The sequence below is a fragment of the Sceloporus occidentalis genome, unplaced genomic scaffold, assembly GCF_023333645.1.
Source record: "Sceloporus occidentalis isolate IW3139 unplaced genomic scaffold, rSceOcc1.0.p SCAF_7, whole genome shotgun sequence".
Lineage (NCBI taxonomy): Eukaryota > Metazoa > Chordata > Lepidosauria > Squamata > Phrynosomatidae > Sceloporus > Sceloporus occidentalis.
Window position 1 is genome coordinate 28,777,640 of NW_028316987.1, and position 24,361 is coordinate 28,802,000.

Here is a 24,361-nt window from a genome sequence, read left to right on the forward strand (position 1 = left end):
TTTCTCTGAAGATGCCAGCCACAGATGCTGGCAAAAGGTCAGGAAGAAACTTTTCTGGAACATGGCCACCTAGCCTGGAAAACCTACAAAAAATCCATAGTTTCTCTTTCTATATCTTGTTCTGCCATATCTCTTTTGTAATCTTCTTTTATTTGCCAGTATTTTAGCCAATTTAGCTTTTGGTCTTCATTCAAAAATTCTTCTTTTGCTTTTAGTTTTTCTGTTCCTCCTAAACTTACTAAAATTTCTTCATATCTCCACCATTTTCCTATTCCTTCTTTTTCTTCTTTAGGAAAAGCTTCTTGCGTAGACGTCAACCTTGGAATTCGCCTGTAAAGATGTTTCTTATATTTATTCCAGTTGGTTAGCAAAGCTTTCCTTATAAAATGTTGTCTAAAGTCTTTGATGTACGTATTTATCAGTTCCATAACAGAGGTAGGCGTGCCAACTTAGGTTTAGACTGCTACTTTCCATTTCCAACAATTTGACATTTTCTAATGAGATCCACTCTCTTAGCCATGTCATTATGATATAATTCTAGGTTGGGTAACCCCAAACCTTCTCTTTCCTTTCGATCTTGCATTACTTTGTATCTTATTCTAGTTTTCTTTCCTAGCCATAAAAAGTTGTATAAGTCTTTTATTATTGGTAATGTCTGAAACAAAAACATCATTCCGGGCAGAGCAATCATTTGTATTGTGGCTATTCTCCCAAAAAGTGACAATTGTTGTCTCTTCCACCTTAATAAATCCAATTCAATAGCTTTCCACACCATTATATAATTATTCTTATAAAGTTCTGAGTTATTGTTTGTCAGGTTTATTCCCAGATATTTGATTTTATTCATCAACTGGAAATTTGTCATCGGTTTTAATCCTCCTCCTTCTTTTTGGGAGAGATTTTTTGTTAGAATGCCACTCTTGTTTCTGTTGACATTGAATCCAGCTAAACTTCTAAAATTTCCCAAGATTTCCTCTAGCCTTTGTACGCATTGGGTTCTCAAGAAAGACTACCAGATCATCAGCAAAGGCCCTGATTTTGTACCTGAATTTGTGAATCTCTAACCCTTGTATCCTATTATCATTTCTTATTTGATTGTTCAAATAAGATATAAGTTCCAGCTAGTTTTCCCTCCCCCTCTGACAGCAGGGGTAGCTGGCTGGTGGGGGGTTTTAATATTGGTTTTAACAGTTGTATTGTATTTGTATTGTTGTCTATGTTAATTTTTGTTTTAATTTGTTGTTGATACGCTGTATTGTTTTGATTGTTGTTCACCGCCCTGATCATAGGAAGGGCGGTATACAAATAAAATTTTTATTTATTATTTATTATTCAATATTTCCATTGCCATTAAAAAAAGTAAAGATGATATAGGGCACCCTTTTAAAATCCTAATTAAATTAGTTTTTTCTCCATTCAGATTAATCCATATATACTGTTTATTATAGATATTATTTGCAAATCTTCCTCTGATATCCCACTCTATCAAAATCTCATAAAAATGCCAATTCACATTATCGAATGCTTTTTCAATATCTAGAAACACCAGCCCTAATTTCCTTTCTTTGTGTATTTCAAAAAATTCAATAACATCTATTACCATCCTTATGTTATCTTTCAAGTGCCTCTTTGGAAGAAAACCTGCTTGTTCCTCTTGGACCTTTATGGACAGTATTTTCTTTAATTGTTCTGCAAGTATAGATGTATAGATTTTATAATCCAAGTTCAATAAAAGAATTGGATGATAATTTTCTATCTTTTCTGGATCTTGTTTTCCTTGGGGATTAATATTGTTATAGAATGACACCATGTTTCTGGAAATTTTCCAAAATCTATTGCTTGTATTGTCATTAAAAGTGGTGGTATCAGAGGAGGGCCAGCCAATGGCTGGATAAGACAAGCTGAGACAACCGAGTGCTGGGAAAAGAGGAATTGTAGTTAAAACAATGCTCCCCAAAAAAGGAATTTAATTTCTCTGATGTGGATCTATAAAATAAAGATATAAGCAGTGTGCTGAGGTAAAAAATGATTTTATTTTTCAAGGAACGGACCTCTTTACTCTTGCTTTTGTTTTGGCTGTAAAAACTGGGGAGTGAAGCCAGTGGCTGGTGGCAATTAAAGATTTATGAGGCTATTAGGACGCTATTAAGAGGCTTCACAAACAGAAAAAGAAATAAATCCTTCAAAGTTTGGAATTGAAAGCTTTGAACTTTGGAATTGAGGCTTTCCTCAAGCTTGGGAATAATTAAGTTAAGAGTGATAAAAAGCGAAGCAAAGGTCGAAACCAAGCAGAGGAAAGTGGAGGAAGCAGAGGGAGAGAACAGATTTGATGCAAAGAGCGAAAAAGAAGGTAGAAGGAGACAAAGTGTGGCAAAGACAGGCCAATATTAGGCCATCAGATCAATCATTCTGACGGGTAGCACATCTGGAACAAAGGGCCCACTTTGAACCAGAATCCGAAAAGATACGAAGTCCAAAAAAGCAGCCCCCCTTTAAAGGATATACAGGAACTTAATCATCCTACAGCCATTTTGAGGCAAGAGGAGGGAGAGAAGGGAAAAGGAGAAACAGAAACAAATGCAAAAATGATGGATTGTGAAGAAATGATGAGGAAACTTACAAAAATGATGGAAAATCAAAGGGAGAAGGAAAAACAAGTTTTTTGGAAGGCAATAAAGGGGGAGAGGGAGGCTATGACAAAGCAATTTCAACAACAGATGGAACTTGATAAGAAAAGTTCAGATGAAAAATTTAGGAATCAACAGGAAAGTATTAAACAAATCCGACAAGATGTCCAAATATTAAAATTGGATAATAAAGAATGTAAAACTACTCACAAAACTCATCAGGGGGAAATACAGCGAAATAAAGAAAAGCTTACTGAGATGGATAATATATATACATATATAATATATATACAAGTCTATCAAAAAAGAACAAATTTCATTATTAAATATATACCAGAAGCTGGAAAGGGAGATAGGAAAACTGATTTGAAAATGGAAATATTAAAATGGCTACAACAGATTTCCCCAACTCTTAATTGGACTGAAGCTGATTTAGAGAGGATTCGTCGTATACCATCGGGGGGAAACAGAATAACACCAAGGGATGTGATTGTGAGAGTGACTAATTATAACAAGAAGGAAGGACTGATGAATATGATGAGGAAAAACCCAGAGAAATTAAGATTTGGAGAAGCTAAAGTGGAACTATATAATGATTACTGCCCACAGACGAAAATTTGGAGAACATCGATGAAGCCAGTTGCGTGGGGGCACCAGTGTCTTTAAAATTTCAATGGGCAGGAAGAAGATACAGGACTGACTCTGTGGAGCAAGGATTGCAGTTATTGAAAGAATTGGGGGCAAATAAGAAAGAAGGAAAAAGTCCTGGGGGACCTGGGAAAACTTCTAGAAGAAAAGCAGTTGGAGAGAATGGGATAGCATCTGGAGGAGTTGGAGAAATGGTGGGAGCAACTGGAGAAGAAGAAATTTTGGGATCGGTCAGATGAGCTGGAATTTTGTAGATGGAAGATAAAATTACTACAATCAAATAAAAGGTAAGTTTTATATTCATGAGCACTCGGGGGTGGACAGTTTTGGACCTTTGGATGTCTTCCCTACCGCTCCCCACATGGGTAGCTTTGGCAACCGAGGCTAGGGCAAAGTGCCCTAGTGAATGGAAGTAGGGAGGTGAATTGGCTATGGGGAGGAAGGGGGGGATGAAAGGGGGGATAGGGGATGGGATTTGGGTATGGGGAACACTAACTGGAGTCATTAGAAATAGAAATAAATTGGATTATGTCAAATAAACTGAAAAGTTCAACCTTAAACACCAAAGGTCTTGGTTTGGTGGTTAAACGAAGAAAGATTGAAGCATTATTAAAGAAGGTTTGATTTTTTTTACAAGATTTGATTTTTTTTTACAAGAAACACTCCAACAGAAGGAGGGACAAAATGAATTGAAATTGAATTGGGCAAGGAATTATGAAAAAGCATTTGGAAGTTCTAAATCAAGAGAGGTAACAATAATAATTGCAAAAAAAATTAATTATGTAATAAAGGTATTAAAAGATGATGATGAAAGATACATAATAATACAAGGGGAATTAGGGGAAGATAAATATGTATTGGCAAATGTATATGCCCCAAATGAAAAACAGGAAGAATTTTATGAAAAAGTATTTAAAAAAGTGGAAAAGTTACAAGAACAATATGTGGTATTGGCAGGTGATTTTAATATGCAAATAGATAGGATAAAAGATGTATGGAGATTAGTAAAAGGAGATGAAGTAAAATATACATATTATTCTTCTGTACATAAGACATATACAAGAATAGATTATATTTTTGTATCAAAAACATGATAAATAACGTTTTAAATTCAGAAATAGCAAATATAAACGTAACAGACCATGCCTTGGTGAATGTAGAAATAGTTGTTAAATAGGATTATGAACAAGTAAAAAGATGGAGGTTAAATACTAAGATATTGAATTATAAGGAAATTGTAGAAAAAAATGGAAAGGAATGGCAAGAAATATGGGATATAAATGATAAAGATGTGACAAAAGAGTTGTTATGAGACACTATGAAAGCAGTCACAAGAAGAATATGTATAAAAGAAACATAGAATCTTAAGAAAAGACAAGAAGAAAGAACGAGGAAATTAGAAAAGGATACAGAAGTATTGGAAAATAGATATATAGTTAATAGAGCTAAACAGATATATGCAGAATTAAGAACAAAAAGGGAAAAATTGGATAAGATGGAAATAAACGAAGTACAATAAAATTTGATCTATTTAAGAAGATAATTTTTTGAATATAGTAATAGAAACTCAAAAATGTTGGCCAGGTCCACATAGAAGAAAATGGAAAGTATGATAAACACGGTTAGAGATAAATCTGGTAAAACATGTAGACTGATGAAAGAAAAATTAAAAATTTTTGAAGAATTTTATAAGGAATTATATCAGGCAGGAGAGAAGTATGTGGAAGAAAATTGGGGGCAAAAATTAGAGGAAGAAGATAAAGAGTTACTGGAGCAACCCATTGAGAAGGTAGAGATAGTGGAGGTAATAAAGAAATTGAAAAATGGGAAAGCTCCGGGAATGGATGGATTGGGACCAGAATATTATAAAGTGTTTGAAAAGATATTAATTCCAAAATTGTTAGAATTATATAATGGAATAATAAATGGGGATAAGATACCAGCATCATGGCACCAATCATTAATAATCTTGATACCAAAGATAGAAAAAGATTTAACAGACCCAGGCTCATAAAGGCCCACATTATTAATAAATCAAGATTGCCTAGATTTTATCAGCAATAATAGCAAATAGACTGAATAAATGTATGTACAAATATATAGGAAAGGATCAATGTGGATTTGTGAAAGGAAGACAAGTGTCTAATTTAGTAGGAAGAGTATTGAATAAAATACATGTAACAGGAGAGAGAAAAAATAAGAGCAGGGATTTTAGCATTAGATATATTCAAAGCGTTTGATTGTGTGGAATGGCCAACATTAAAAATAATTATGAAAAGATTTGGAATGGGAGATAGAATAAGAGGATTAATAGATCAATTATATTTTGATAATTCAGTAAAAGTAATGCTAAATGATGGGATAACAAGTGAAATAAGAGTGACAAGAGGTACAAGACAAGGATGTCCATTATCACCAATATTATTTGCAATGGTTATAGAGATGTTAGCGAATGTTATAAGGAATGATAATAGTTTAGAAGGCATAGGACTTTAAAAAACCCATAACATTAGTTTATTTGCCGATGATACACTATTAACTATTAAAGATTTATTGGATAGATTGAGAAAACATTTAAAGATATGTGGTGAATTGACGGTTGCAGACTAATTGGAATAAATCAGAAATGATATTTAATTATACAAAAGAAGGAGAATCTGAATTTATAAAACAAAAAAGCTTAAACATAAGATTAAGAAGTAGTATAAAAATTTAGGAATAAATATAACTAAAAATTTAAAGGAAATGGAAAGTAAGAATTTGGTAGTATTAAGGAAAGAAGTGGAGAAAAAACTGGTAGAATACAAGAAAATCCAACTATCTTGGTTTGGAAGAATAGCATTAATTAAGATGAAAATATTACCAAAATTAATTTTTTTTATGTAGAATGATACCATTAAAAGTGTCGGAAACTGAATTGAATGAATTGCAACAATTGATGAATATATTTTGTAATGGAGGGAAAAGAACGAGATTAAACAAACAATTTTTGTATAAAGCACAAAGAGAGGGAGGGTTAGGCCTTCCAAATATAAAACGATATTATGAGGCTAATCAATTGAGATATGTGATAGAAGGTGTGATAGATTTAGAATGGTTAGAAGTAGATATAGAGGAAGTTGATAGGAGAATATGGAATTTTTTAAAGGAGTTTATTAGGAAAGAAATTAAAATTATTGGAAACCCACTTATGAAAAATATATTAGAAATATGGTATAAATATAAAAAGAGTTAATGAATGAAGATTTAATAATAACCCCAATAATAATGGAAAAGAAATTTCCAAAGAACTTGAGAAGATTGTTAGATAAGGAATTAAAGAAAAGGAAAATAGACAGATTAGAAGATTGGATAGAAAAAGAAAAACTAATGGTTTCATTATATGCAAATAGAACAATGGATTAAAAACTGGAGGAAAAGAAATGTAGAAAAGAAAAAGCACACACAATTTGAACAAATAATTCAGAAAGGAAGAAAAATGGAAGAAAATGAGAACACAAAAGGAATCACTAGTAAAATTTATATTAGGCTTGCTTTTAACATCCTATTCCTTCTTTTTAAGTTGTTCTATCAATTCTTTCTCTTTTTACTTCTTCTGTTTCTTCTTTATGCATTCCTGTTGTATTAATAGACTCTTAAATATCTCTTTGCTAGCGTTCCAAATTACATGCATCGGTATCTCGTTATTAATATTTTCTTGGGAATATGATCTTATTCCTTGCTTAATTTCTTTGACTACTGTTTTGTCCTCCAGTAAGTAGTTCTTCAGTCTCCACGAGAATTCTTTTATGTTTTGTCTCATTATTGATACATTATTGGTCTGACATTATCATCGGAGAGATCTCAGCTTTGATTATATCTTTACTTATTGATTTAGATACCACTATCAAATCTATCCTTGACCTTGATTTCAATCTGTTAGTATAGAAGGTATAATCCTTACTTCTTTCGTGCATAATTCTCTACATATCAATCAAATCTAAATCTCGTATTAACTTGAATGCCGAATTCGGTAATTTTCCTTTATGATTTTTGTATTGTTGCCTTGATCTATCTTCTTTTGTATTAAGTACACCATTCCAGTCGCCTGCCATAATTATTCTTTCATAGTTGTAGTCTTTTATTTTAGCATGTAATTCTTTATATATTTTTTCTTGTAGTGCATATATATTTATTATTAAGGTTTGTTCTCCCTGTATTGTAGTTTCAGTTGCAACAAAGTGGCCTTCGTAATCCTTAAAAATTTCTCTTGCTTCTATATTATTATCTATATACGTTGCCACTCCTCTGTTTTTGCTTGTTTTGCTTGAAGCTGTAAAGATTTTACCTAATTTTTTATTTTCCAAAACTCTTAGATCTTTTCTTTTAATATGAGTTTCCTGTATACATATTATTTGTGCCTTCAGTTTTGTTAAATTATGGAATATTTTATTTCTTTTAATTATAGAGTTTAATCCATTGACATTCCAAGAAATAATCATTTGTATCATCTATTATTATTTATTTAGTCTTTTCTGATTCTAAGTTCTTCTTCTTATGTTTTTTCTTATAGTTTGTTTCCTTCCTTTTTTCTTTTTTTTGTGATTCTTCTTGTATGTCATTTTTCCTTCCCTGTTTTGCTTTTTTTTTTTACTCTTTTTACTCTTTTAATACTCTCTGTTACTTCTTGTTTGGATTCTGCTTCTGTCTCCTCTGTATTATCCTCTCCTGATTTCCCTTCACTTTCTTCATCTCACCCTCTTGCTTCCTCTAGATTATCTTGTTTTTTGTTGTAGTATGTCCCTGGAATTGATTTTTCGCCTAGTCCCACCCCACCCCTGTTCTTCTTATCCCTGTACTTTCTGTTTTCTAATCTCATTTTCATTTTTAAGCTTCACTCTACTTTCTCTTATAGAGAGACTTCATCCTCTTTAGTACATTGCCGTACTTTTACATCTTCATTATCCTTAAAAAACTTGGAAGCTTTCTCTTGTGGATGTATTATATATTTCCCCCCTTGAGGCCTTCTATTCTACCTCATTTGTATCTTATTCCTTCTCTTTTTAAATACAGTAGAGTCTTGATTATCCGATGCAAACTGGCGGTCCCTTAGGTCGGGTAGCCGAAAATGTCGGATAATCCGGAGGGTCATAGGAAAAGCCTAGCAATCACTATGAAAAGCCTTTCAATCAGGAGAAAGGAACACAAGCAGCGCAGCAAAAGGGAAGAGGAGGAGGAGGAAAATGCGGAGGTAGAGGTGGGAGTGGGAAAAGGAAGAGGGAGGAAGAAGTGGCAGCAGTAGAGAGGAGGAGGAGGCATAGCCCAGAGAAGGGGCTTCTCCCCACCCCAGCCACCCAAAGCCTTCCTTTATTCCTCCTCCAACTCTTCTTCGCCCTTCTATCACAAGCCTGGAGGGCAGGCAGCGGAGCCTCAACAGGTCCGGAGCCGAAATGGACCATGAGGTCATCCAGCCAGGCCCCTGAGCACCCCCAGGAATGGGGACTCCGGAGTGCCTCTCTCGGAGCTTTCATCCAGGTCCGTTGCTTCCAGCAACGTCAGGCCTGGGCGAGTGCCTCCAACTCTGCCCCAGTGGTCACGCACTCGCCCAGGCCTAATGCTGGGGCAGCAGGAACCACAAGGCTTGGGCCTTCCTGGCCTGGAAAGAAAGCCTAGGAGGAAGCTCCGAGGGCAGTGCTGCCAAGTGATCCTTCCTGGGAGTGATCTGAGGCCAGAGCACCTCCAGGAATGAGCACTTGGCAGCGCTGCCCTCAGAGCTCTCTTCCTTCCAGGTCTTCCTTCCAGCCAAGGGAGGCTTAAGCTTGGCACCTGGATGGATGGGAGCTCTGAGGGCAGCACTCCGGAGTCCCCATTCCTGGAGGGGGCTCTGGGGCCCACTGACTGAAAAGCTGCCCTCGGAGCTCTCTTCCTACCAGGTCTTCCTTCCAGCCAAGGGAGGCCCAAGCCTGGCACCTGGATGGAAGGGAGCTCCGAGGGCCGAAGAAGAATTGGAGGAGGAGGAAAGGAAGGCAAGGTAGGCTTCAAATTGCAAAAAAATTTTTTTGCTTGGACCCTTTCTGGCTGGGGGCGTGGCAAGGGCTCCAAGCCACGCCCACTGGCCTATCCAACGTCGGATAATCCGGAATGTCAGATAATCGAGACTCTACTGTACTGGGTCAACATATTTTAACCCTTCCTTTTCTGTAATATTGATGAGGGAATTTCCTTGTATATCTTAATTTCTTGATCTTCTATATATAGTTTTTTCTTGTAACTCGTATCTAAGATTAAAACTCTTACTCTTTTCCACACAAAATTAATTGTTATATCTCTTGGGAGTCTCTTGTTGGTTGATATCCAATAGTTGACCCTGTACATTTGGTCCACCTCCAGGTCTAGCTGTTCATTAGTTCAGTCTATGTACTGTGCTAGGGCCGGGGTCAATATTTCAGTTAAGTCTTCATTATAATTTTCTTGTAGCCCTCTTAGTTTTAAAGCTTTCTCCTTAAAACCTAATTCCACTAACGATTTAAAATTTTTATCTTGTTTGGTGGGTATTTTCTAACCAGATTGTTCTATATTGCAGCTTCTCTGTGTTTTCACGAATTTTCGATATTCTTTTATTCACCTCTTTTATTTCTTCTGAAAACTTTTGAATATTATCTTTAAATTCTTTCTTTAGTTCTTAGCCCTACCCTTTGCTTTGCCGTTCACCAAGAAGAAGGCTGGGGCAGACTTTGTATCCTCTTCTCACATCTTTCCTCACTGCCACCACCGCTGCTAGAAGGCAGATGTTGTTGGGGCCTTGAGTAGGCCCTGGACGCTGGCGCTCCCTCACTCTCCTCCTCACCCACTTGGCCTACATTTCAACCTTCTGTCCAGGAGGAATTCCATAATGACCTCCATTGAATAACACCATGTTTGCTATTCCCCTTCAAGAAATCCATCTACTTTGCAGCCTGAGCTTGCTGCATTTTGCTGTGTCTTGTCCTCCTTTGCTGTCATGGCATACAGCCACCCTGGGCCTATTTAGCATTGCAACCAAGGTATTCCCCCCTTGTAGACTATTTTAAAAAATACCTTTTGCTCCATATCTTTCCAGAAGATCTGGAGGCCTCTGTAGTAACGATAGGCAGCTGTCTGCATTCACTTTATCACCTAGCACCACTGCCACGGCAGTGCATCACTTGCTCTAAGTTCAGAATGAGGCACCCAGGCATGTGACTTGTGCTGTGTGTCTTCTGATCTAGCTGTGTGTCTTCTGATCCTAGCCAGATTGGTACCATGGCAACCTCACATCATGGCCCTGGTCCGGCCTTTCCTTTTTGTACCCTTGTGGTGGCTGTGGTGGCTTGGCTATATGGTTCTTCTTCAAGGCTGCATCGTATAGATGCAGCACTGGAGGACTGTCATGATGCTGCACACCATGTGGAGTGGCACTCAGTATCATGGCACCCTGGGGCAGAGTCAAGGTTTGCGTCATCTGGACTCGATGCGCCAACTCCACCCCCAGGCCAGTCTTTCAGGCCGGCCTTTACAGGGCGCAAGTTAACATTTAAATACAGTGAAAAAGCATAAACATGCACTTGAATCACTTCCATTGATTTAGTGAGGTGCATGAGAACTTTCCATTAAGGTATGTTCTAAATTGCTTGTCTAAGAAAAAAAATGGTATTTATAAATAAATAACAGCTTCTGCTGTCATATTTGCACCATTTTATTTTCGACAAAAAACTTCTAATACTAAAATGCTCTAATATTCCAACAGTTCACAATGAAAAGTAAACCAACTGTACTGGTTTTTAATACGATATTTCAGCACAAGCATTTCCTGTTCCCATTCAGTTCAGATCATATAGTTTGAGGAGAATCTATCAGATCTATCAAATGGAAATATATGCGAGCTGCCTATAATTTCACAATATCTGATCACAACAGCCTAAACCTTATTTATATTATCAGCCAGGATTAAACACCTACCTTCCTTCGGTGAGATGGCACAATGAAATAGGTTTCAATATTATGCTTCTTCAAGAAACTGTTCCTTTCATGGCCAAACCCTGGTTCTACCTCATAGTCACCATTTAGGCACTCTAATGTGGTCTTTGTTATATGAACTTTCCTAGAGAAGGGGTTAAGGATAAAAAATAAATAAATAGGCATTTGAATACCACAGGCTAAAACAGGAATCCCCAAATACACTCTTTACATTACCATCTGCAAGGTTTTTTTTTTAATATGGTTAGATCTCCAGAATATGTTGAAGGGTAGAGACCAGGATTAATTCAAAACCTTTTCCACAACCTGTGAAATCTTCTGCTGTAAATGGGATATTCTCTTACAGGATCTGCCTCAAATCCCTGCATCTATTTATCAAAGGCATAGTGTGGATGAACCCTTCAACTACAGGCTATTGTTCCTGAAAATGCTATCCATCAACAACAAAAAGTTTAATCAATTTGTTGTTTTCCAGTGCAAACCAATGGGAAGGTATTTTTAAAATCAGTTTTGGTAATACTCTAATTTCAGAATAAAGAACGGACACAGAATGGCATTACTTTTCCAAAATTTTATTTTATGGGGTTTAATGAAGCATAAAAGCTTAATAGTTTTTTGCACTGCTGCTCAGACTGTTGTCCAACATATTTAATATTTAATCCCATGAAAAACTGAACAAAATGCATTTCAACAAAAATTATGATATTCCTTTCAGAGAACTGGCACAGAAATGTATGATATCCCTTTCAGAGAACTGGCAAAAAGGGCTGAAAGCATCCATTTTCAGAATTTTAAAACTTAAAGAGGAACTTTGCTGTTCCTCTTTCCGTATTTACTGGATTAGTTGGAAATCTGGCACATTTATACATCTCATCAGGTCAACCATGGATGACAAGTGCCAAGTCATCTGCCCAACAAGTGTCATTTTTAAAAGTAAAAGAATTTTGAGGCTTATAATAGTGAAATAGTAACTAAAGAGAACTGCTGTACTAGTTTAATGAACTCTGTGGTGAATTCCCTTGCAAATTTATAGAAACATAAGAGAATGGTTTTTAGATGGAGTGAGATTTAAGGACAAAAATGGCTCAATTATTGTATTTAATGTGGTCCACAAATAAATAAATAACCTGTAGCTGAAAGACTTACCCAGGCAATCCTCCAGCTTCCATTACATTAGCAAGAGTCACATCATTTGACCAGACGTCATACTGCCATTTGCGAAGACCCAGGACACCACAAAGGACCCTTCCTGTGTGCAGCCCAACTCTCATATTCAGATCTACCTCAGTGGCTTCAGCTACTGATCTGTAACACACAAAATCAAAACATTTCTATGGAAACAGGCAATAATATTTTTCTGCTTTTTTTTTAAAAAAAAACTTTATTAATATAATAAAAAACAAACAAAAATTAACATACAATACTACAAACATACCTGAAACAATATCCCGCAACCCCTCCAATGAAAAACATATAAACATAAACATATTAAGTATAATAACTTGGGGGCTCGACAGATGGGGAGAAAGGGGTGGACAGAGGCTGTAGCAACCAAATGGTGCGGCCTCCATGAGGCATAAAAAGAACCCACTTCCAACAGGTTCTTTCAGGGACGTGCCCAGGGCAGCATTGGAGCCCTTGCACTCACCGATGACATACCATTTGGATGCTGCACCGCAAGTACTCAATACCTATATCTCAGTACAAATTATACTACCTTCATATATCTTAATTTTTCTGCTTTCTTTTGCAGATATTTTAGCAGTGGATCCCGGTAGGACTTTTGCCTTCCCCAAGACTCGCCTCTCAATAAGCACGTAAGCTTATCTATTTCAATATACTGTTTGTTTAGCCACTTTTTGCTATCAAGACATTCCTTCTTCCAGTCTTTTGCAAATAAAATGCGAGCCATAGTCGACATATAAAATAAGAGCTTATCATATTTGTTCTCTAAGGAATCATTCATCATCATGCTCAATAAATAAAACTTAGGATCAAAGTTCATTTTACAACTCAAGATTTCCACAATTAATTCATGAATTTTTAAGCAATATTTTTTGTTACTCTGCACTCCCACCAAATATGCAGATATGATCCCAGAGATTTCCCAAACTTTTAACACTTATCATTGGATGTTTTATACATCTTGGTAATCTTCGCCGGCATTAAATACCATTTAAATTGCATCTTGTCAGAGTTTCTCTAAAGCCGCAGCTTAAAGAAAACTTAGCCCTCTTACAGCAGTTCTTTTCCCATTGTTCTAGGGGTATGGTATGTTTAAGATCTTGAGACCATTTAATCATCAACTTGAAAACAAGCAATACTTGTATCATTTTTTTTTGCCAGTAACTGGTTGCCACTCAGGGAGACAAGAAAAATCTTTATCCATCCTAGTCACTTCCAAAAGGCTTGATTGACTGTAGAAAATATTGAAGAAGTATTTAATCCCTGTGGAGGCAGAGACAGAAGCTTCCAGTGTATTTCTTACATTTTTAACGCCTCTCTTTTCCCTTCCATTGTGTTACTACAATAATAATAATAATAATAATAATAATAATAATAATAATAATTTGTTTTATTTATATACCGCTATTCCAAAGATCATAGCGGTGAACAGCAAGTAAGCTAATTTGCCCCCAACAGTCTGGGTACTCATTTTAGCGACCTCGGAAGGATCCAAGCCTGAGTCGAGCTCGGGCCCTTTTGCTGGTCTTGAACTCGCAACCTTGTGGTTTCGAGTGAATGGCTGCAGTACAGGCATTTAACCACTGCGCCACAAGTTCCAGAACCTACCACTGACACTTTATGTAATTAGCTTTCTTAGATTTTGTAGACTTTTATATTTCAGCTGCAATTAGTAAACTTTTCCATGTTCTTTCCAGATGGGTTTTTGTGGAATTTATCTTTTTGGTCAAGTCTCTTTTGGCTGCCCTACATTCTGTATCAAGCTATCCATATTGTGTAGGCTGAAATTTTTTTTGTCTGAAACTGTTGTTAAACATGATCTAAGTTCTATGACAATTTGTTAGTAGATGTCTAAATGATTGATTGGTTTATCACAAAATACGCGGGCGCACTATACGCGGCTTTCAGAATATGCTGAAAGCTGCATGGGAGCCTGCGGGGTGCAAGGGGAAGCATGTTCCATTTCAACTTGAATGGAGCTTGAGCATGGTAGTATTTGGCTTACGCAGGGGGGTCCGGAATGGATCCCCCGCGTAAGCCAAGGGCGGACTGTAGTTGGTGCATGTTTGCCAAATAGTTGCTGTTTAATTTCTCCTGTATAGTGCTACTCAGTCTAATACACCACATCAGCCTCCTCTCCCCTAGCAATTCTCCAGTTAAATTTACAGTTTTAGTTAATGCTGCTCATTCAAATATTGGTTGTAAGGACACTATTAAAGGGAAACAATTACTTTCAGTACATTTGAGAATTTCAAAAGTATTTACTAAGAGGAACAATGATGATGAGAATAATATGTGATGAAGACACTGCCACCTTGTTTCCTCATATAATAGCCCCTCAATATATCCCAAGGGCTCTCATGCAGAATAAATAATGTGGGAATATAGATTCTTGAAGTTGTAACCCTTGCTGGTTGTATTTATTATCCTTGGAGGTATGTGATGTTAGAAATATATCTTCTAATTCTAGGCCTATGGGATATAAAAGAACCTCTGAAGCAGCTCCAATTTGGGCATTGAAGTCCCCACATATTAGAATAAATGCATTGGGAAATTTTTGATTTATCTGTTCTAGCAGGAGTATTAAATCATTCCATACTGTGGGGGTCACTAGCTGGCGATTTGTAGGAGGACAGTAGACAGAAAAAGATTTTCCCAGTATGTGAATTAATTTGTACTATTAAAAGATAGTTATTTTGCAAACCAAAGTCCATCATCTTGATTCACCTGCCAGTTCTATTGAAATGAAGGACATCAAACCACCCTTTCTTAGATTTCTTTACAGCTGGCATGCTAAATGCTTCATAACCCTGGAGGTGTGGAGGGTTATCTTTGTGTGTCCCGGTCATTTGTAGGCAGACTTTATCATATTTTTGAAATGTTCCAATAAATTCCTTATCTGCCATTTTGTTTTCCTGGCCTGCCAGGTTACAGGAAATTATGTTGAACCCTCTTTGCTTTATATCTAGTAAGCTGGAGCTTCTAGCACATGATTTGCAGGGCTCAATATTTGTTCTTTGATTAATATCCTTGTATCTACAGTATTCTCTGCCATTAGGTCTTTGGTGCTCTGTTAAGATTTTGGAGAAGGACCTTGATACAGTGAAGCTATCTTGCTGTTTTGATCTAGCCAGATGTGCTCTATTTTGTATTTGAGATTCTGTGTGTTTGTTCTTATTTTCTTGTCTGTAGGATCCTAAGTGGATGTTATTTGGATATGTAATGAAAAGAAGGATCTAGTTGCTCTCATTCTTCCATCTCCTTCCACTCCCATTTTCTTTTCTAAATTGTCATTTTCTTTCTCTCTTTAATAGAGAAGATGGAGAATTAGAATACCTTCATAAGATTTATTTTAGGTTCAAATAACATGTGTGATGGGGATCTGAATTCACACCACACGTCAGGATCCTGAAATGTCAATTCTATGCCACTTTGTCCATGCTGGGACAGATGTTTGCAGAAGACACCATTACTTAAATCCACAGCAGCTCCCAGGGTAGACTGAATTTCTGCTAAATGTTCTTTTGCAGCTATCATTGCTCCACCTGGTTTCTTCACTGGCCAGTTATGTATGACCACTTGTCCTTCATTTGAAAATCTCTTTCTATACAAACCATAATTAGGAGCAGATATTTTATTCAGCATTTTTAGGGTATATGGGATAATTATCTTCTTCCCTCTGCCATTTCCCTCAGTCAGTGATGCATTACAGAGAGGGTGGGAAACCTGCTAGAGCCATCCAAAGTCTCATTTGTAGATGTTCTATCAGGACTTTGTAAGGTAGTATTTGCTAATGTTATCATATTTTCCTTGTTTGAAGGGATGAACAATGTCTGTATATCCATCTAGATACTCATCAATTGTCTGAAATCTTGGGTCAGAAGGAGTTAGACTAAGTTGTTGTTATATTCTTGTGTTGCATCGTGACTTCATGGGAAAGAGGTGTGTCCACTTGGTGGGAAAGTTGATCTTTTGAGAGAACAAAGACTGATGTCATATTCAAGTTTTTTTTTCCCTTCTAGCATGGACACTGAAAGGAAAAGATGTATAGGAGTCTGCTGTGAAATGTGTAAATAGCAACTAAAGTCAATAAACCCTCATTTGAGTGAAAATCTGTGTTGAAGTTACTTTGTTCCTGAGTTCCAGAGAAGACTGCATCTGTTCCAGTTGGTACCAGTTCAGAACCACTGGGCAAGAGACATCACCAATAATAAAGAGTTTTTCCAACATCATTTCCATTGTCTATTCCTTCAGCTGTTAAACAAACACTCTTTAATGAGCCAGGACTATCCATTGGAGGCAGATATATGACCTCTCGACCCAGCCACTGCTCATGTCCTCTGATTCCATTCCTTCATTCACAAAATCATAATATTCTAATTGATTTCTAGACTAAAATGGGTAATGTGTTTTAAGTTCGGCCTGGGTAGAGACCACATTGAAGTGCAATTGGTATAACAATCTGTTTAGTCCTCCTGTACTATACTCTTTGATACCTATTCCTTTAAGAGTATTTTATTTTTATTTTTAAAGTTTATTAAAGATAAAAATACATAAATAGAAAAACATACAAGACAAACAAACAAATAAGACTGTAAAGTAAAAAAAAACCCCATCAGTTACTGCTCATCTCTATACAGGCTTCTAATCTATTATCAGTTCCAGTACAATATAATGTATGACAATCTCTTAATAGGTTTTAATTGGTCTAAATAAGGGGAGGTTAAAGCCTAAACAAAAAGTGTCTTAATCATATCAAGAATTACATAGATCACTTGAAAGTATACCAGATTTAGAAAGTCTTTATGACAGGTCTAAGTTTCAGATAATCAAGCAGAGGGTTCCAGGTTTTCTTGTTTTCTTCCCAATCAGAGTCTTCTACTAAACAGGTAAGTTTGTCCATCTCAACAAAACTGATTAGTCTATTTAATCATTCATGAGTATATGGAAGCTGTTTCTTCTTCCATTACTTGACAAATACTAATCTTGCCGTTGTGGACATATAAAATAAAATTTTCCCGTATTTCTTTTCTAATTGGGTATCTTAACAATACTTAACAAAAAAAATTGGGTCAAAATTTAAGTTGCAATTTAAGATTCACTTCATTAATTTATAACAATTTAACCAGTATCTATTTGCCACTTTGCATTTCCACTAGATGTGTATATAAAAGCTGATGAAAGTTTCACAGTTCCTACATTTATTATTGGGGGATTTGTTAAATGCCATCTTGTTTGCATCTTTAAAAGGTTTTATTTAATGTCTGAACAAATTGTGTATTTATACCTTATCTTCAAATTTTTCTCCCATTGTTCTAATGGGATGCTTTGTTCTAGGTCCTGGGCCCATTTAACCATATTTTCCTTTACCACTTCTTGTTTAGTGTCCCATTTTAGGAGAAGATCATACAGGTTGGAGATTGTACAGTTGAACCTTGCAGTAGGCGGGGGATTCATTCTGGAACCCTCCCCCCCCCCCCCGCATAAGGCGAATTTCACCTATGCTTGAGCCCCATTCAAATGAATGGGGCTTGTGCGCACGGCAGTGTGGCAGTGTGGCAGTGTGGCGGTGCAGCGGCGAGCACATGCCATGGGAACGTGCCCCATGGGCACACGCCCCATTCATTCAAATGTGACATGCCACCCCTTGCACCCCGCATGGTCCCCACAGCTTGAGCACGTATGCTCAAAGCCATATATAGCACACCCCCGTATAACACGGGCGCCCTGTATACTTTTTCCTAGATTGCAATAAATTATGAAATTAAATATTACCAGTACCAATTCCAGGCTCCTTATTGTCACAGTTGTATTTACTCAACAGTTGCCTGTAAAGAAACCACCCTGTTTGTATACCTTGATCTTCCATTTCTTTTTGCGTTTTAAATCTAAACTTAGAAGTGGTTAGTTCTTTCACTAACAAATCTTTATATGTCAACCATTGACCATTTACAGGATTAGAATCTTTAACTAATGTCTCATTTGGAGAGGCCCAGAATGGGATCTGTGGGCAAAGATGGATTTTATACTTTTGTCATACCTTGAAAAGTGATTTTCTTATGAAATGGTTGAGAAAGTCCCTATTAACCTGATATTTTCCATAAAACAAATAGGCATGCCAGCCAAAGCAAAGTCCGAAACCTTTCAATTCTAAATTTTGACAATCTTCCAATTAAAAACAATTCCATAGCCATTCCAGGCAGACAGCACCATAAATAAAAGTTAGGTAAAGACAATCCTCCCCTGCTAATTTTATCCCAAAGTATCTTCATTTTGACCCTAGGTTTTCTGCCCCACCCACCCCGAGAAATCTAGATACATCTCTATGCCAGTTCTTAAAAGGGCTGGTGTTATTGATTATCGGGATGTTTTGGAACAAAAACATTAACTTCGGCAAAACATTCATTTTCACAGCAGCTACTTTCTCCATTAATGATAGATTCACAGTTGACCATTTATTAAAATCTTTCTTAATTTCTGTCCAAACTCTCTCATAGTTATTTTTAAATAGGTCCACATTTTTAGCAGAGACATAAATACCCAGATATCTAACTTTTATTTGAACTTGTATATTAGAGATTTTTAAAAAATCTTGTATCTCTTCCTTTGTTAGGTTAAATGTTATAATAGCTTATTTGTTTTTATTGACTATTAAACCTGTGACTTTGGCATATCTGTCTAATTCCTCCAATAAAAGTTCAATGTCTTCAGATGGATTAGAAAATGTCAAAAGTAAATTGTCCACATATGCTCTTACTTTGTGCTCTGTCTTTTTGAGTTTAACTCCATGAATTTGTTTGTTAGATCTGAGTTTGATTAATAACATTTTTAGCACTAAATTAAATAGAAAGGGGGAAAGAGGGCATCCTTGCCTAGCCCCCCTCTCGACTGGGAGCCAATCAGTCATATCATCATTTATTATAATTCTGCCTTTTTGTGAGTTATAAATTGCCCAAATCCAGCTTAAAAAAATCTGTCCTATTTCTTTCTTCTTCAATAATTATAATTAAAAAATTGCCACTTTATGCTATCAAAGGTCTTTTGAAGGTCCAGAAATATCATGGCCGATGTTTTGTCCTTTTTTTTTTTAATGTGAATTTCAGTAAGGTTTAATATATGTCTAATGTTATCTTTAATATATCTTCCTGGCTGAAAAACTTTTTGGTCAGGTCCTATCCATAAGGATAACACTTTTTTTAGTCTATTGGCTAAGATAGCTGCCAGTAATTTGTAATTATTATTAAGAAGTGAGATGGGGCAAAGATTAGATCAGTCGAGTCTTTCCCTTCATTTGGTATTAGGATAATTTTTGCTTCAAGCCAAGAATTTGGTATTTGGCCTATGAGAATATTATTCATACTAACACAAAGTGGAGCAGACAGTTGTTTTTCAAATGCTTTGTAATATGAGCTGGGGAGGCCATCCATACCTGGCATTTCCCCAGATTTAGCAAAATTTATGACATCTTTAACCTCTTGACGTAAGATTGGTTTATTTAACTTTTCCTTTTGGTCCTCAGATATGGGTATTAATTCTATATCTTCCAGGTATTTTTTAATCAAATCTTTGTCAATCAAATTGTTCTTAAAACGATTTCCAAAAAATTGAGAGTTAAGTATTTAATATATTCCTGTTTAGTATACAGTAGATCTTTGCATTGAATTTTAGTGATTTGTCTGGATTCTTTCCTATTTTTCAATAACTGAGCTAATACTTCACCTGATTTGTTATTCCAAGTGAAGCATTTTTGTTTCCAAAATTTCATTTTTTTTACTGAGATCCTCTGTCAAAATTACAGAAAATTGTCTTCGTATCGACTTTATTTAATTTAAAATTATATTGTTTGCAGGATCTGTCTTAAATTGTTTTGATTTCTTGCCTAAGTCACTTTGTAACATTGTTAACATTCTTTCTTTCTTTCTTTGCCATGCAGAACCAATATTGATGAAGAATCCACACATCACTACTTTGAATGCTTCCCAAATGTTCTCTAATTTGGCTACCCTTGAAGTATTAAAGTCAAAATAAATTTTTAATTGTTCCTCTGCTTTTTCGCTAACCTCTTTGTTTTGCAATAAGAATTTATTTAGTTTCCAATTCCAAATTTTTCTCCTTGTTTTGAGGATCAACTCTAAGGAGGAGTGATCCAAAGTCCAATTAGTTTTAATATTTAAGTCTACTACTTTAGGGATTAGTGAGTTTGAAATTAAAATCATGTCTATGCGAGCCCATGACTGATGTACTTCTGAGTAAAAGGTAAGTCTTGCGAATTATTGTAAATACTTCTCCACATGTCCACTAACAAAAAGCAATCCAAAATCTCAAAAAAGGAGGTAGGAAGTTTACCTTGTGATTTATTGATTTTTATTTATTAACATCTATCTAATTGAGGGTCTATCACCCTATTGAAATCTCCCAACAAAATTAGAGAAACAAAATCAACTTCCAAATTTTTATTTTTTATTTCTTTAAAAAAAAAGAGTGCTTATTGTCATTTGAGGCATATATTCCAATTAACAGAGTGTTTTCTCCAAAATGTCTGATTGGACCCCTACATATCTACCTACAGAATCTGAAAAAAACCTCTTTGGAGTGGAATTTATTGTTGACATATAACAACAAAACTTTATTATAGCCATTAGGTCAGCACAACTACAAAATTCCAATTTAAGACATAACTTAATTTTATAACATAGGCTCATGTACAGGCAGATTGGAGTGTATAAACAAATTATAGTTTATAAAAAGTAAGGATAGGACTGTATGATTAGGTAAACACACAATAATGTTATTGTTACTTCATAAATAATTCTATTATATTGTGTTACAGAGTATTATATTTAAGACATATTAGTTCAAAACTACAGTCATATCTTTTGTTTAAGCAAGAGTTAAACTATAAAGTGCCATTAACCAGATACAACTGGTTGGGGTAATTAGACTTTGGTCCCCAACTAGGTTAGTTTGATGGTATAGTAAAATACGGCCATACAGCCTCATTTACAAATTTTACCATTAAATCAAGCCATCTATACAGATTTTGAGATTATATTATAACATATTACATCTGTTTAACAAACTTTTTACGATTTGCAATGGCAGCTGCAAAGAATTGTGCAACTGCTTGCCTACTGGAATCTCTGTCTTGGATCTAATAGTTTCAGTTTATGACCTAAACATATTTAGCATCTGCAGTTATTCATAACTTAAACACAAAATCTGATTTATCCACTGCTTACAGGGATTGGTATTTAGGAGGGAGGATATCATTTGATCAGTTTAGTCATCACATAGCTTGAGATCTCTTGAAGCTATTAATTTCGATCTGGGTTGGTGGATCATTCTGATTTAAATGGAAGCTGCCAGGGATCAGTTTTAAGTAAGCAGATATAAGCTGATGATCTATTTCCAGAGGGTACCACTATGAAGCTAGCTATTCTGACTAGATGGAATACAGAAAGGCAGATGTAATATATAAAACTGGAAACTCTTGATGACAGATAGGTGAAGTCTCAGTTCATATCTCCTGGTCAACTTCCACTGATAATTCGATAGATGATTTTATAGAAGAACTTTGTCAAAATATACCATTCACATTTATAAGGGAATCTCTAGAACTTTTTTTTGTTGGGGGGGGGGGGGAGAAATAGTAATCATCTGCTTCTATTCTAATAATAGCCCACATTTACTGAATGTTATCTATTCTTGTGTTAAGGTCCTCAAGTATCATTATGACAGCCTGCAGGTAAGCCTCTTCTAAACTTTCTACCAGAGTGGTGAGGGGGCCCCAAAGGAAAGCCTTATAATACTTTGAGTGTCTTGTGGGAATATATACATTCACCACAATTAAGCTAACTTTATTTTCTGTTGCAATTTTAGGGACAAAGGCTGGAGGTTTCCCTATGATATTAATACACTCCAATTGGGCTCCCCATTTTAGACAAGCAAAAATCGCCAAATCTTCTACAGGTCTACCTTTAAGTTCTATATAAGTGGCAGGAAGAAACCAAATGTTATGACCTGGAATTGTCAGCTCTTCCACTTTCTTTTCAGTTATCCATGTCTCTTGTATGCATATAATGTCATAAGATGACAATGATTTAAAAAACAAACTGCTGCCTTGTGTGAATTCCAGCCTGCAATATTCCAGGATAAAATTGCCAGGCTGGTTTGATTTTGGGAGGGAGGAGTTAGTCAGTGAGGCTGCTGTGTACTCCACTTATGAAAAGAAAGGGCATTATGGTCTAAGATATAATTCTCCAGGTAGATATCAGATGGATATGGTTATTGTATTACTGTCCTTGGTTATTGTATTACTGTGGGAAAGTAATTGTGATGGCCTTCTTTACAGTAGACCTCTGTCTGAAACAAGAACTGAACCTTGTTCTAAATATAAATTTGATTTGGAGTGTTTTTGATCTGTGTTCCAGCACCTGCTTTTAAAGGGCTTTAAGGTCAAATTATGATTAATTTTCCTTTCAGGGTATTTGTTATTAGTAACTTTTAAAAAGTGGTTTGGTTTATCCAGAAGATTAAATTTACAATTTAACTTCCTCTTGTTTGAATTACTGTTATATTTAGGTGATAAAAGCTGTTTTGCCACTAGAGGGCCTATTTGAATTAAGAAATCATGAGTGGCTGAAAGTAAAATATTATTCAGATCTCATTGCAAGTTTTAGTATTTTAAAAGCACAATTCCACACTCTCTTTTGGTTATTTGAAGCGTAAATATTGCAAAGTTCAACATCCCAATTCAAGGATATCTGAAATATGTCTTATACTTTCTAAAGCACAGCATGGAAAGGCCCAGCTCCACCAGAGCTAGCCTGAAGAAAGAGAGTCTCCCTTCCATGATAACTGTCATCCTTTGGCCTGTGAGGGAGTGAACAGACAGGCCCAGCTCCATCACAGCTAGCCTGAAGAAGAAGAGCCCTTCTTCCGTGATAACTGTCATCCTTCTGCCTGTGAAGGAGTGAACAGGCAGGACCAGATCCTCCAGGGCTAACCTGAAGAAAGAGAGCCCTTCCTCCATGATAACTGCTATCCTTCTGCCTGTGAGGGAGTGAACAGGCAGGCCCAGCTCCATCAGGGCTAGCCTGAAGATAGAGAGCCCTCCCTCCATGATAACTGTTATCCTTCCACCTGCGAGGGAGTGAACAGGCAGGCCCAGCTCCATCAGGGCTAGCTTGAAGAAAGAGAGCCCTCCCTCCATGATAACTGTCGTCCTTCGGCCTGCAAGCGAGTGAACAGGCAGGCCCTGCTCCACCAGGGCTAGTCTGAAGATAGAGAGCCCTCCCTCCATGATAACTGTCATCCACCAGCCTGTGAGGGAGTGAACAGGCAGGCCCAGCTCCATCAGGGCTAGCCTGAAGAAGAAGAGCCCTCCCTCCATAATAACGATCATCCTTCGGCCTGCCACTTCATTCTGTCCAGTTATATCATTGTCTGGTAATAGTATAGAGGGTTCATTAGTGGAACATGTCAGGACCATGGTAAACAGGTCTGAGAAAATGACATAGATGTGGCCAATAGGTGGAGCTGTTGTACAAGTCATTTACAGCTCGAGTGGCAGTTAAATGTGTCAGCGTTTAAACAGTGCATCATTGGAATGTTGCTGCAACTGTCAACTGTCAATTCTCAACTGTCACTGAGGGAGAATGAGACAGTATGCGCCTCAGAGTGGGTTGTTACTGATGTGGATGGTGGATGGTGTCGATGTATATAGTGTTGTACATAGTGGAACTTCTTCTATGAATAAAAGCCTCATCTGAGAGACGATTACAGTGTCTCTTTGCTCATTGAGAAAGCAACAGGTGTTTCTCCAGTTCACAAGCTGCTGACTACCGATTTGAAGGAGGTGATCCTGGCACCAAAAGTAGCCATGGTACCTCACACACTGTGTAACAACATCAAAAGTGTTTTAACAG

General features: G+C 36.4%; 1 protein-coding gene across 2 annotated transcripts in view; it reads right to left on the reverse strand.

Annotated features, from left to right (window-relative positions):
• ADCY1 (adenylate cyclase 1) overlaps positions 1-24,361 on the reverse strand; it is a 406,316-nt gene that overhangs the window by 130,759 nt on the left and 251,196 nt on the right. For both annotated transcript variants that reach the window (XM_089532497.1, XM_089532496.1), the window contains 2 exons: positions 12,396-12,554; positions 11,232-11,373 (listed from right to left, as the gene is read on the reverse strand). In XM_089532497.1, coding sequence (XP_089388623.1) covers positions 11,232-11,373; positions 12,396-12,554 — 301 coding nt within the window. The remainder of the gene's footprint in view (positions 1-11,231; positions 11,374-12,395; positions 12,555-24,361) is intronic.